Genomic DNA, 13,334 nt, shown 5'->3' on the forward strand with positions numbered 1-13,334 from the left:
CGAGGATATTTTCTAAGTTCAAAGACTAATTTAACCGATTTCACACATTTATGGGCTAATTTGAGTATTACCCTAATTGGACCATAAAGGAGTGAGTGTTGACGGGTAAGAGAAAGAGAGGGACATCATTGAATTGAATGATCCAATTGAAACATATATGAGACTGAATTGTTTCGTTTGTTTTAGGTAGCTTATACGTTGATGAGATTTCAAAAGGTGTTAATCTTATATCCACATACAATATATCCAATTTTAAAGGTATTAGCTCTTGAAATGAGTGACGAAATTCAAACAAATTAATTTTTTGGGGTTTCATTATATGATGAAGGGGAGCTTTAACCAAACTTTTTCAAGCCAAAATTTGTTCAAATTTTTTAGTATTAGTTGAAATTTTCAATTTTTTATTGAAATTCTTGAATTTTAAATGTGTTAGCCCTTGGAATGGGTGGCAGAATTCTTAAAAATTAATTTTCCGAGTTTCATCGTATGACTAAGAGGATCCTTAACCAAACTTTCTCAACGTAAAATATGGGCAAATTTTTTAGTGTTGGTGCAAATTTTGAACTTTTTTGTTGAAATTCGTGAGTTTTAAAGGTGTTATCTCATGGATTTAGTTGCGAAATAAAAAAATAAAAAAATTGAGCTTTAAGGGTGTCTTTAATTAAGTTTTACTCATGATTAATATTATGAATTTTTTTTAGTATCGGTGTAGTTTTTTTGTTTTTAGCCGTAATTCCGACGTTTTAAAGATGTTAGCCCATGGAATGAGTGACGAAATCTGAAAAAAAAAATTAAATTGCTCACGTTTCATAATATGATGAAGGAGAACTTTAACCAAACTTTCTCATGCTAAATTTGTGCAAATGTTAGAGCGTTGGTGGAAATTTTCAATTTTTGTTCGAAATTCTGGAATTCTAAAGCTAAAATGGCCATGGAATAAATGACGAATTCCAAAAAAATTAAATTTTACAAGTTTCATCATATAATGAAGGGGTGCTTTAACCAAATTTTTTCAAGCTAAAATTTGTGCAAATTTCTGAGTGTTGGTGGAAATTTTCAATTTTTTGTCGATAATCTTGAATTTTAAAGGTATTAGCCCTTTGGAATGGGTGACGAAATTCAAAAAAATTAATTTTTCAGGATTTCATTATATGATGAAGGGGAGCTTTAACCAAACTTTCTCAAGCCAAAATTTGTTCAAATTTTTTAGTGTTGATTGAAATTTTCAATTTTTTATCGAAATTCTTGAATTTTAAATGTAATGCCTTGGAATGGGTGACAGAATTCAAAAAAATTAATTTTTTCGAGTTTCATCGTATGACTAAGGGGGGAGCCTTAACCAAACTTTCTCAACATAAAATATGAGCAAATTTTTTAGTGTTGGTGCAAATTTTCAATTTTTTGTCGAAATTCGTGAGTTTTGAAGATGTTAGCCCATGAATTTAGTTGCGAAATCTAAACAATTTACTTTTTTTGAGTTTCATAGTATAAAGAAGGGCGGCTTTAACTAAGTTTTACTCAGGATTAATATTATGATTTTTTTAGTATCGGTGTAGTTTTTTGTTTTTAGTCATAATTCCTGTGTGTGATATAGCTCATAGAATGAGTGACGAAATTTTTTTTTCATATTAGTCTTGAGTAAAAGTCATAATATTAGTCCTGAGTAAAACTTATTTAAAGTCTCCCTTCTTTATACCATGAAACTCAAAAAATTAAATTTTTTATATTTCGCAACTAAATCCATGGGCTAACACATTTAAACCTCACGAATTTCTACAAAAATTTGAAAATTTGCACCAACATTAAAAAATTTGCCCATATTTTACGTTGAGAAAGTTCGGTTAAGGCTCCCTTAATCATGCGATGAAACTCGGAAAAATTAAATTTTTTGAATTCTGTCACCCATTCCAAGGGCTAATACATTTAAAATTCTAGAATTTCGACAAAAAATTGAAAAATTCAACTAACACTAAAAAAATTTAACAAACTTTGGCTTGAGAAAGTTTGGTTAAAGCTCCCCTTCATCCTATAATGAAACTCCGAAAAATTAATTTTTTTGAATTCTTTGACCCACTAACTCCCTCCAATGTTCAAACTGCTCTGAGCTTGTTCTGAAGCTGAAGAGAGATCTTTGCTCACTACTCACTCCTAAATAGACAACAGTGGAAGAAGATAGCTGGAGTGACAACAAAGCCAAAATAGCAAGAAGCAAAGACATATATGCATGGTGGGTAAGAGCTTGAGAAATTTCTTAACACTTGGAAGCTTCAAATTTAAAGAATTACTCATATTTGAATTCAGGAGACCAAAAGGTAGTAAAACATGTCAAGCAATGCAAAAAGCTGAGTCAAGCTCAAAAACGACTCGAATCGGCTCCAATTAGGTAGGGACTATAGATAACAGTGCTAGAAGAATCCCAAGAAGAAAAGAGACAACAGTATCTGTGCATTTTTTTCATTTCCACATGAAACTATTTTACAAGAATCGCATGAACACAGTTTACAATATTTATCTTCCCAAGAGAACAGGGAAAACTGCTGGCTGTTTTAATCAACAGGGACTTCAACATCCATTTTTAGGTCAGATTGGCCAAGAACCTGTGACAAATTCAAATTAGCATCAAACTATTCATAAATAGCATGAGAAACAAGGGGCAAAAACAGTCTTTCTAACACAAGTTCTTGGTGATGCCATCGGATTTTGATGTTTAATTTGTCTTTTTTTTTTTTTTTGAAATATAATGTTTAATTTGTCTAAATTATGAGTCTTCTTTATCTTTCTTTTCATTGTTTTGCCCTTTTTGGCGCCTAATGAATTGACTCTCTCAAATGCATTAGAAGCACAAATGTCGAACAAACTATGAACTTCAATATGCAAGTAAGTAAAACACTGAACAATATTCTTTCATTATAACAAAAAAAAACTAATTGAGGTATCAAATAATCTTGTCTGTATTCAGATATCTCATCATTTGTATTAAGAGATACCCAATCAGGATTCAGGCCATGTTTCTGAATTAAGAAGGCACTAGGCAAATTGATTTTTTAAATGCTCACGGTTGAAAAATTCCCTTCCTAGACATTGATTTCTTTCTGCTTTGTTGCTTTAGTTCAACCACAAGTAATAACTATTTCCTATGAGGCCATAGTGGCCAAGGAAGTATTAAGGAGAATAAAACCAAATAAATCAAAGATCATTCCAGTGTGTTGTGCCGCTCACACAAAGGTATGACAGGTCTACAGTAGACCAAATGGGATAAAAATGAAAATAAAATGACTTAGGTTTAGCTACTCTGTGATATTTCATTTCTTTTTGAAATGTCCATTTAAAATTGTCAAGAGGAAATATAACAACGAAATGTACAGAGTACAGACCTTAATGAAGTCATCCAATGTCAAATAGGAGTCTTTTGAGTATCCTGCTTCTTCGAGAACTTGGCCCAGGACTTCCTGCAAATCAAAAAATAGGGAACAAAATTAGACAAGCTCCAGTTGAGTCTAAATATACCAATAGCAGCACATTAAAAAGGTGTATGCAAAAGGGAAATGCAACTAATCTATAGGTAATACAAACAGCAGGCTAGCATTTGAGCCATTGGTTTCTCCTTTTGGTTGTAGGGGAATGGAGGGGAGGGGAATGCTTTTTTTAAAGTTGTCTTATTTGGCTCAAATAGTCAAATTGGGGAAGGAAGGAGACCAAAAATCCATTCCAATTCAATCTTGGCACCCCTCCAAAATTGGGGGATATAGAGGGAAATAAAGTATGTTAGTAAAATATCCTTGCTTCAAAATCCGAAATTGTGAGTTGAACTTGAAAGTAAGGGCATAAAAGGTAAATCTGTTTTAAAATCATTTCCCTTCTATGAACCAAACATGGTTTAAGCGAACATGCAAAATGTGAGACTAACAAAATCAACTAATGAGTAATGGCCCACTTTACATTGTCAAGCAGTGTTCCGTCTACCAGATGATGAATATACTGATCTTAAGGAAGCTAGATGATGCTAAAATTCAGATTTCAGCATGCCAAACTTAAATAAGGACTTCAAACAAGTAACAATTTATACATCTCAATGAAAACCTACTTTTCTATCTAGTAACTCCCAGCCAAACTACTTAGTGATGAAACTCCCAGCCAAACTACTTAGTGATGACTCCATATAGGGAAGCATATAGATCTTTGGCCATACCTCTCTTTGTTCATCAGACATGAATGAACCAGACAAATCGTTTAATACTTCCAGCATATCTTTGAAAGACACCTTTCCATTACGGTCTGAATCATATACTTTGAAAATAACTGCAACAAAGATAGGTACGCTCATTACAGGCAATCACAAAATACCAGTAGTAGAAGATAGTATCCACAAATCATTAAGGAAAAAAATTAACAAAATTCTCTCAACCCCACCCCACAAAGCAATCCATCTTTCAAGAATGAATATTCATATCATTTGAACTCCATATTTGCATAAGAAATTCTTAACTGTTAAATTAACTTGATTGCTGCCAGTATCAGCACTCTAAAATACATTAAGAATAAATCCTTACTTTGAGCTCTAAATTTTGTAACATATAAGGCAAGTTAAAGCTCTCAATCTCACAACCACTCTTCCAAATTAATCCGGCTTTCTTGGGCTTTCATGCTTCCATTAGAATACCACGATTCAATAACTAACGACACTTATTAGAATGATTTGAGTCGTGTGAAGGGAAACTATGACGTACAGTTTGTCTTTTTTTTTGTATAATAACCACGGAGGACCCAGCACAAGACTTGTAGGTGCTGACATTTTATAAACTCCATAACCCAGGGTTGGGTCCTACTCAAAGAACTCTTAATATGTCACAAGTATTTAAAGCAATACGTGTTAGAGGAGACTCGAGATAGGAGGAACACATCAATAAATCCCTTTCCACTATTTTTGTAATTGCTATTATCTGAACCGGTACCTATCAAGAAGCTCAAACCTCAAACTAACATGACTAGACAACTTTACATGTTATCACTTACAAATGAATTATGTTGCCCCCCCCCCCCTCTCTCTCTCTCTGTATTTGTGTCTCTCTACATCTCTAACCTAGCTAGCATCAACTGCATTTAGTCAAATCATTTGTGAGATTTTGACACCAAGGCCAGAGACACCTAATTCATCCAACCAAAAGCCAAATCTGAAGCCTTAAAGAATAACCCCTAAACCAATGTTAATAATAATTGATAAATTCAGCAATGGTGTAAAAACAAATTCAATCCATCCCAAGCTCAGAATTGCATGTTCTGACTCCCAAAGCTTTATTATAATTGATAAAATAAATTCTGAAACAAAAATAACTCAGCTATATGTTATAACTGACACGTACGTTCTATTTTGTGATATGCACTAGCTTTGGTACTGAATGCAGACAAGAAGGCCACGAAGTCCTTAAAATTCAAACCATCCACCATCTTAAGCAGTCTCTGCAAATAAGCCCATCAAATATGGGATAGATCAGACACCATCCTTAAGCATATTGTGATGGCAAAAGAAAGTGCACAAGTTCCAAAACAAACTAAGAGTATGTTCAGAAAGTATAATCAATTCTACTGAATCAATTCCACTTTGTTAAAATAAATTCTAACTAGTTGGAATGATGTTTAGGTGTACAAGGTAAAGCAGATAATTTCTTCATAATCAATTCCACTTGTCACAACACAACAAATAATTGCTTATGCGTTAAACATAATCAATTCTGAGACTTTACAACTGAATTTCATAACATTACTCTACAAAAATCATACCACTTTTTTCATAAAGGTATTCAAACATAAATCACATCACTTTTCCCATACGCAATTTTAATAAAATCGGTTCTGCTAACGCTGATCCAAACACACACTAAGGCTATGTCTGGATATTCATTGGCACTACGTAACTCTTCTTATGAAAGTCGATTGCATTCAATTGGTATCACAACATATCTAAAAGTAAAATCTAAACAGCTCACTTTACCTGAGAAAGTGGATTCATAGCAAACTCAGGGACAGACATAAACTCATCTGCTGAAATAAACCCTTTTGCGCTGCGGTCAAGTTGACAAAACCTTTGATACAAGGACACTATTTCCTGCTGTGAAACTGAATTTAACACACAAAATCAGACCTTTCACCTACCCAGAAAAAATTGAATGCAGAACAAGATAGGGTGGACCCACATAGATTGTTGCAGTGTTCTTGAACTTCTTCGATGTCATATTGAGTCAGCATAGAAGAAGCACTACCCATGAAGCTTCAAAGTAAAATCTGAAGAAGCATTTATTATTATTCACCCAAAAAACTAGAGTATAGAACAAACATCACAATAAGAAAGGGAACAGAGAAGAGAACTGAGTGTTGAAATACACGGATGGATTCAGGTGACACCTTTGGTCGGATGATGGTTCAGAGTTGAGACCACATAGGACTGTTGTTCCTGCGACTGCGAGAGAATTAATATATACACGTGGATTGCCTTGTCATCATCGACTCTCTCGAAGCGTAGTAGTTGCTCTGTTGCGTCGGATACTTTGATGTTAATGCCCTAATTAGTAGTACCTCTTTCATGTTGAATTTATTCTCCTAGTAGTCAGTCACTAGTAGTAAGTATCGTACGATACGCCGATACGATACGCGATACGATACGTTTTTTTAGCCTAATGATACGTATCGTACCTGTGTATCGAATTGTCCCTGTATCGCACCTGTATCGGCTGTATCGTATCAGGTATCGTTGTATCGTGATACGAATATGTATCGCACCCATTCACATATTTATTATTTTAAGCCTTTTTTTGCGTTTTTTTTTTAATCTGAACCAAAGTGGGTCAACCCAACTGACCCAATCAATTTAGGGATTGAAATCACCCTAAAACCCCCAATTTCAACGCATGTTCTATCTGAATCAAAACCAACCGGTTCAACTTCAAGTCTTCAAGGCCGTTCACCTCTGTTATTAAGTTGTATGATCAAAGCATAGTTTAGCAAGTATGGAAGTGCTTTGCATTTGTCATGTTATTGATGATTTTGAAGGAGATGAAGACTTGTATTTTGTCATCCTTTGATTAATTATATTATATATATCATATATTTTTCATTTATAACTTATTTTTGTGTGTGTTTGTATCGTACGATACATAATACAATACGATACACGATTCAACTACCATGGTTAGTAGTACTTTTTTCTGGTAAACTGTAAACTTAGCAATTCCTTATAAACAGGGTTTTTTTCTCTGTGTAAACCTGCAGTAGATCAAAGACAAAGGGGGAAATTATTTGGTGTGAGACGCCTACCCATTAATGTGATTTTGAGTCTCGAGTAGATTAGACTCATGCCGACTGTGGTGATATATTGGAAAAAAAGGGGAAATATATTAATTTCATGTTTGGATATAATGATAAAATCATGATGGACAATTTCAAAAGCTAAGGGAAGTAGCTTTTGTCTATTATAATTTTAGCTCATAGTGGAGTGCATGTTTTAATACTGTTGGAAAACTACAATGAGTCCAAATCAGAGCAGACAGACTCTTTTTTGTGATTTTTCACCGTGATTTTAATTTTACTGTGTATCCAAACATACGCTAAAAGAAGTTGTGGTAGATAAAAGTTTATGTTAGTAAACTCATTCAAGATCCACGATAAAGTCAAAATTTTGATGGACTGAAGTTGTTTGTTCACCTTATCTCTTAACCATGAAGTTAAGCGCCCTATATTTATCCATGCGAATGTGTGAAGACTCGCGGCGTAAGGATTTATCACATAATACAAAGAATAGATAAAGATTGAACATAGTGCAAGATAGATAGATAAATTCATGGTCTCAACTGAAAAAACCAAGAAGAAAGTTTGACTCCATTAAACTCAACCTATCTTGAATAAAAACAATAAATTATAATATGCCCACTCTAATACATGTGTATCATTTTTACATTTACCTATACATTGACATGATTTACATCCTCGGTTAAACTTTTCAAAATCATTTCTTTCCCTACAAGAGTTATTCTCCAAAACTTATTTTTCTCCCACAAAAAGTACTTCTATTAACTTGTCAGAATCACTTTCTCCCCAATCTTTAAAACCTACCAGATTTCCAAACACACTTTCTTGTATTGCACACTTTAGACATGATCATTTTACCCTGAAGTAGAACAGTGAAAATGAGTTTAGGTGGTTCACATGATAACTACAAAGGAATCGGATCTGTGCCCTTTGTAAAATCCAACCACCAAAGAATATACCATTTCTGTCTGTAGTTGTTCAGGCTTCAGTAAGATGAAGAAGTTTGATTGGACGAATAATAACAAATGAAACATACAAGGAGGAAAGAGCAAGTTACTATGCATTACACGATGATTTTCATACTTGATTTCCCAATGTTTTAATGTCGGTCCTGCCAATGACTTTCTCTGACTGTCAAATATCGACATTTCTTCAACACAATTGCACTACCACTGTTGAATGGTTATAACTCAACCTCATCCACCCACATGGATATAACATACCAAAATAATACACTTAAAAAGAATTATTAGATCCCATCGAAATCTCAAATTTCATTTATGATGATGATTAATGTACAGAGTACAGAAAAGCATAAATAACACTGATAAAAACAAGCCAAGGGATTTATGGCTCTTTGAGGAACAAGTATTTTAAAGGGAAGTTATTCCCTGCAGGTTAATACAAAAATTGGCAGAGCATCTAACAAATTGGCAATGTTCTGATTAAGGCAAGCTCGAAGACAGCAAGCCTAACATTATTCAAGGCGATATGTATCACACTTCAGCAGGCATCCAGGTCACGGCAAGGAGGAGGCTTGGGCTCACCTAACAAAGTAGTATTCCCTCCTTCTGGCCCACATTTAATCCGCTGTGGATTTTGTGTGCCGGGCTAAATACAAAGAAAAGAAATTCAAGTTGAGAAAGTGTAAGTGCATGCTTGAAAATCATTCTATAATTGTTTCAAAACAATTCTGGGTGCCATAATTGATTGTAAGGAAGGAGAGCTTGATTCAAAGTTTCAAACATGTTGGTGTCTAAAACATGGACAATGCTCAAATAAAGTGTGGTCAATATCCTTACCGGTGGTTTCTCCCCCTTTCTCAGCATTTCTACTAACTCAACTACTCTCTTTGGTGTTACATCTTCCTGGAATCAAACATCAAAATGACATATTAAGAGTGCTTCAGAAGTGCAGTACCCCCCATCCCAAATGTGAGAGAGAGAAGAGTAAAGGCATACATAGTAATTATAAGTATATCCTTCTGATCCATTTGAGTAATCAGCCACTGTAATCATAGGAGCATTCACGCAGCATCCCTGCACAACACCAACAACTTCAATCATGCATTAATTGTAAATCGACAAAACTCCAGCCAAGAACATCATACTTTCACTCCTTTGGACACTTATAAACACAGAAGACAAGTATGCACCTCTTTCACATCCTATTGGATTCTTGTTTTTCTCTAAAGAACAAAAGCCATCCACCACAAGAGGTGATTCTTTTTACTAATATCACAAAGTTTGTTCTGTTGTTTCTTCAGCTAACAATCCAAGAGATTATTCTGATAACTTAATATAACTTAAAAGGGTAAAATACTAAGAGTTAAAAAGTCCATAATTAATATCAGAAATATCCAAAGCTAACAAAAAAAACGACCACTAGAGATTCCAGTTTTTGTTCTTCACGTAATTTTTCCCCACATTATACAATCACTATGCCAGTGCAAATCAAGCAAGATCAAGACCACAGCTCTGAAGATAAGAAACATGCTGAAACTAATATCAGATATTGTTCATAGAAAAGACTCACCATGCATTCCATTTCTCCAACAGAAAACAAACCATCTTTTGTTACTTCTGCAAATCAAAGGTAAAAGGAAGCCAATTCTTAGAAAAGTCTCTTATGGTTTCGGTTGTCAATAGTAAGATATGGTCCGGTGAAAAGAAATTGGAGAAATTAAGAAAACCAGAAAGGTGAACTAACCATTTCGCTTCACTCCCAAGTGGTTCAGTAAAGCTTCTTCAATTTCTCGAGAACCTCGTATCATACAAGGTGTTGTTCCACAAACCAATAGATGATACTTCCCAACCTGAATATTTAAAGCAAGTTGATCCAATTAGCTTTAGCCTGTATTAATGTGGATTAGCAAAAATGAAAGCTTCAAAGTATGACATGCTTTTCACCTTAGCTCGATTGAACATTGAGTAAAATGTGGCAACCTCATACACTCGAATAGGAGCGACCTCTATAATCCTCGCCACCTGAATAATTCACAAAACTGTTTATTATTTCTAAAGGAGTTAAATAGCTTCCTCCCTTATTACTAAGTATTTTAACTTCCAGTTTGCAAACATTATGAAAATTCAGGTACCCTTCACTCTAGCAACAGGAAGCTACAAGTAAAACTGAATGAAATCGCGATGGGTATTTATACTGTAAAAGAAGAATAAATATTAATCCGTGTTGCATGAATAGACTTTAGTCATAGCATGTATGTAAACCTACAAAGTGATGCTCTGGCTATAGAAGGATGTACATGGCAAACTATCACTAGCACAAAAGCCCTCACTCAAACAAACACGGCAAGGATTCCAAAAAGACCAACTTTACAAGAGTTTATTGTGTTTGTGCATCAACATAATATTCTCATCACAAGAATGTCAAGACTATCAAGAGGAATTATTCAGTGGTCATGCAAAGCAATAACAAATTCACAGGACATATTTAAGTGACTTCCTTTACTTAACACTTGATAGACATGAATTATTGAGCACAATAAACCAAGTTCATCAACTTGCAATCCTGTATGTATTACCTACATGTTTTTACCACACATGCTCAAATCATGTAATGCAAGATAAAATAGGTTCTGGTGCTACCTTAACTGTCTCTGATACTTTTTTTAATCTTATCTTGTACTCTGCGTCCATTCATCCTGTTTTTTCTAGACATACTAAAAGGAATACTTCAAGCATGAGGCCAACATACCTCATTCATTGCCGAAACAGGGAGCCACCCCCCATGCTGCTGCTGGGCAAGATCCAGCAGAGGGATCACCGCAGATTGCTTATAGTTGGATGGGTAGTTAGATATAATCTCCTTAGCCTGTAATTATCATAGATTAAAATTATTGCGATTGTATAAATAAGTGCTAGATACCAAAAAGGATCAGACAAATAATGTCAATATTAAATTAAAAATCAATAACTCTTGGATATGGAACCAATCAAATTATCAATAAGGCATAGATTCAAAAACTTTACACTCTAATGCAATATTTTCAACTTCAATCAGAAGCTTTTGACTCTGCATGTTGAATTCAATAATCAAGTAATCAGAGTAAAATTTAAAGCTAGTTAGGCATAAATAGGGCAAAGGCTGGGTTTGGAAGAGCTTATTTGAGTTGATCTCATAGAATGAATACTTATTCAAGTGTTTGGTTAAGCTTATGAAAGTAGTTTATGACCTACATATAAGCTATTTTAAGCTTATTTTCATTACTCATCTAAGCTTATTAGAAGTGCTTATAACTACATACTACATAGGGTTTTGATACATTCACACTGACATTCTCATCCATCCCATTTCCACCCAATTTCACTTCCTTTCTCACTCTTCTTTACCTACCACATCATCTATCATATACACATTTATCTCTCTTCTATTCCTATATCTCTCTAGGTGGAGGTGAAACTAAGGTGTGGATAAATTATTTTCCTATCTACAAAAAAATATCTCATTTTGAGCCTATTTCATTGAGCTTCTCAAATAAGATGAAACTAATAAACTAAGGTGAAACTAAGTCATTTTGAGCTTTTATTTCATCGAGTTTCTCAAACAAACTTATCAACAAGCGCTTATGGCTTATAGAAGCTATTTACCCAAATGCGCCTAAAATAAACATCATAGTAAGCTGCAAGGCAGTACAAACATGTCCTTGAAGATTTTTCATGTACACCAAATGTTTCAGAACCAAACCCAAATTCACTATAATGGAATACATAAGGGTAATCAATAAAGTATATTCTATGACAAGTAAAAGTTGAAATTGTGAAAACGTTATGTTCATAGTGAGTGATTAAGCATCAACATAGACCAAAATCTACAAATATAAAACATTGATAGCACTATACAAAACCCTCATTCCACATTCCACACCAAAATTGATCATAGGTGCCCACTTGTCAAGTACAAATTTTGACAATTCGAGAGCAATGAAACGTTAGTTACCTTTTGTTTGTTGACATCGGTGAATTCCCAAGGAACATTGGGGTTGTTATCGGGAGAATCGAGGTGCTGCCCAAGTCAAAAAAAAAAAAAACGGATACATCAACAATCAATCACAAGCGTGAAACGGAAAATCGAAGAGTGGAAAATGAAGAACACTTACATAGTTGAGAGCGGTTGAGAAAGCTCTCCTCGTTGGCTGCGAAAACGAAGGGGGAAATTAGGAAAATGAAGTGAGGGAAATTGAAGGGAGAGGGGAAATGGAAGGAAAGAAAGAAAACCTGGCGGAAAATCTGACGGATCTCGGTGAGGCGATTCGCGGCGAGGCGTGCCAGCATTTTGGAAGACCGGAGGATGAACCAAACGCAGATCGGAATGGCAGAGAAAGAGAGTATGAAGTGAAGGGCGTGTGTCTTGTGTAAGAGAGGACATGGAGAGGTGGTAGAGTCATGGCCGTTCGATCGCATCAACTGGATATTGACACGTGTACAAATGGAATTGTGAAAAAACAATTTCTTTTAAAATGATACATTTTTTTGGCCTTCTTAAAACTACTACTATAATTTGATTAATCTCTAAAAGCTTTTTTTTTCAATAAATTTTATTATCATATTCATAATTTTTAATCTACTTTCATAGCATCATAATGAATAATCATTTCTTCGCACCTCATTTTTTAGGTGTGAAGAGGTGGAGGAAGAGAGAGATAGGAAAAAATGAGAGAAAAAGTAAAGATTCGATAGGTGTGTCTGAATCATAACTCCATAGTATTTTAAAAGAAACAATATGAAAGAAACACGTGTGTAAGATAATAAGTATATGTAGATGCGTCACTTCCACTCCACTATGTTTTCTCCTATATGTAGCACTCTCTTAGGAGTTAATTAGAGCATGATAAAGGTCTAATGTTTCCAAAGCAAGTTAACCTCTTCAAATAGTCATGAACCAAGTATGGCCCAGTATGGCTTGAAGCCTTTGAGCAATCATTTCAAACCTCTCATTGACTTGGCAGCAACTGAGTTAGGTTTCAAAGCTAAAAATGTCCAAATGCATCTCATTGTCCCTTTCTTTAGTTTCTCTCG

The 13,334-nt window shown here is 34.5% G+C and overlaps 2 protein-coding genes across 5 annotated transcripts; both read right to left on the reverse strand.

The window, feature by feature from the left end:
• Window positions 1–2,423: 2,423 nt before the first annotated feature.
• LOC130749211 (uncharacterized) lies at window positions 2,424–6,551 on the reverse strand. 4 transcript variants are annotated; one of them, XM_057602532.1, is made up of 7 exons: window positions 6,400–6,551; window positions 6,192–6,279; window positions 5,990–6,114; window positions 5,361–5,457; window positions 4,190–4,299; window positions 3,375–3,449; window positions 2,424–2,597 (listed from the first exon to the last, which is right to left on the reverse strand). In XM_057602532.1, exons 2-7 carry the CDS (start codon window positions 6,259–6,261, stop codon window positions 2,547–2,549), a joined length of 528 nt encoding a protein of 175 aa, XP_057458515.1. In that variant the 5' UTR covers window positions 6,262–6,279; window positions 6,400–6,551; the 3' UTR covers window positions 2,424–2,546. The 4 variants fall into 4 exon arrangements, with proteins under 4 accessions (XP_057458515.1, XP_057458518.1, XP_057458517.1 ...); XM_057602535.1 differs by having other exon boundaries at window positions 6,379–6,520; XM_057602534.1 differs by having other exon boundaries at window positions 6,364–6,519.
• A 1,994-nt stretch (window positions 6,552–8,545) lies between these two features.
• On the reverse strand, window positions 8,546–12,682 carry LOC130748642 (NADH dehydrogenase [ubiquinone] flavoprotein 2, mitochondrial). Its single transcript, XM_057601875.1, has 10 exons — window positions 12,534–12,682; window positions 12,416–12,451; window positions 12,256–12,321; window positions 11,014–11,130; window positions 10,209–10,286; window positions 10,009–10,114; window positions 9,835–9,881; window positions 9,261–9,338; window positions 9,102–9,167; window positions 8,546–8,910 (listed from the first exon to the last, which is right to left on the reverse strand). Exons 1-10 carry the CDS (start codon window positions 12,588–12,590, stop codon window positions 8,803–8,805), a joined length of 759 nt encoding a protein of 252 aa, XP_057457858.1. The 5' UTR covers window positions 12,591–12,682; the 3' UTR covers window positions 8,546–8,802.
• Between the last annotated feature and the right edge of the window lie 652 nt (window positions 12,683–13,334).

Source organism: Lotus japonicus, chromosome 3 (assembly GCF_012489685.1).
Source record: "Lotus japonicus ecotype B-129 chromosome 3, LjGifu_v1.2".
NCBI lineage: Eukaryota > Viridiplantae > Streptophyta > Magnoliopsida > Fabales > Fabaceae > Lotus > Lotus japonicus.

Coding starts and splice junctions, on each gene's coding strand:
- LOC130748642 (XM_057601875.1), bottom strand. CDS start 12,590: ATGCTGGCACGCCTCGCCGCGAATCGCCTCACCGAGATCCGTCAGATT. Junction 12,452..12,533: donor TCCGTCAGATTTTCCGCCAG/GTTTTCTTTCTT, acceptor TCGTTTTCGCAG/CCAACGAGGAGAGCTTTCTC. Junction 9,168..9,260: donor GATATACTTATAATTACTAT/GTATGCCTTTAC, acceptor GTTTGATTCCAG/GAAGATGTAACACCAAAGAG.
- LOC130749211 (XM_057602532.1), bottom strand. CDS start 6,261: ATGGGTAGTGCTTCTTCTATGCTGACTCAATATGACATCGAAGAAGTT. Junction 5,458..5,989: donor CTATGAATCCACTTTCTCAG/GTAAAGTGAGCT, acceptor GCTTATTTGCAG/AGACTGCTTAAGATGGTGGA. Junction 3,450..4,189: donor TGTCTGATGAACAAAGAGAG/GTATGGCCAAAG, acceptor TTTGATTTGCAG/GAAGTCCTGGGCCAAGTTCT.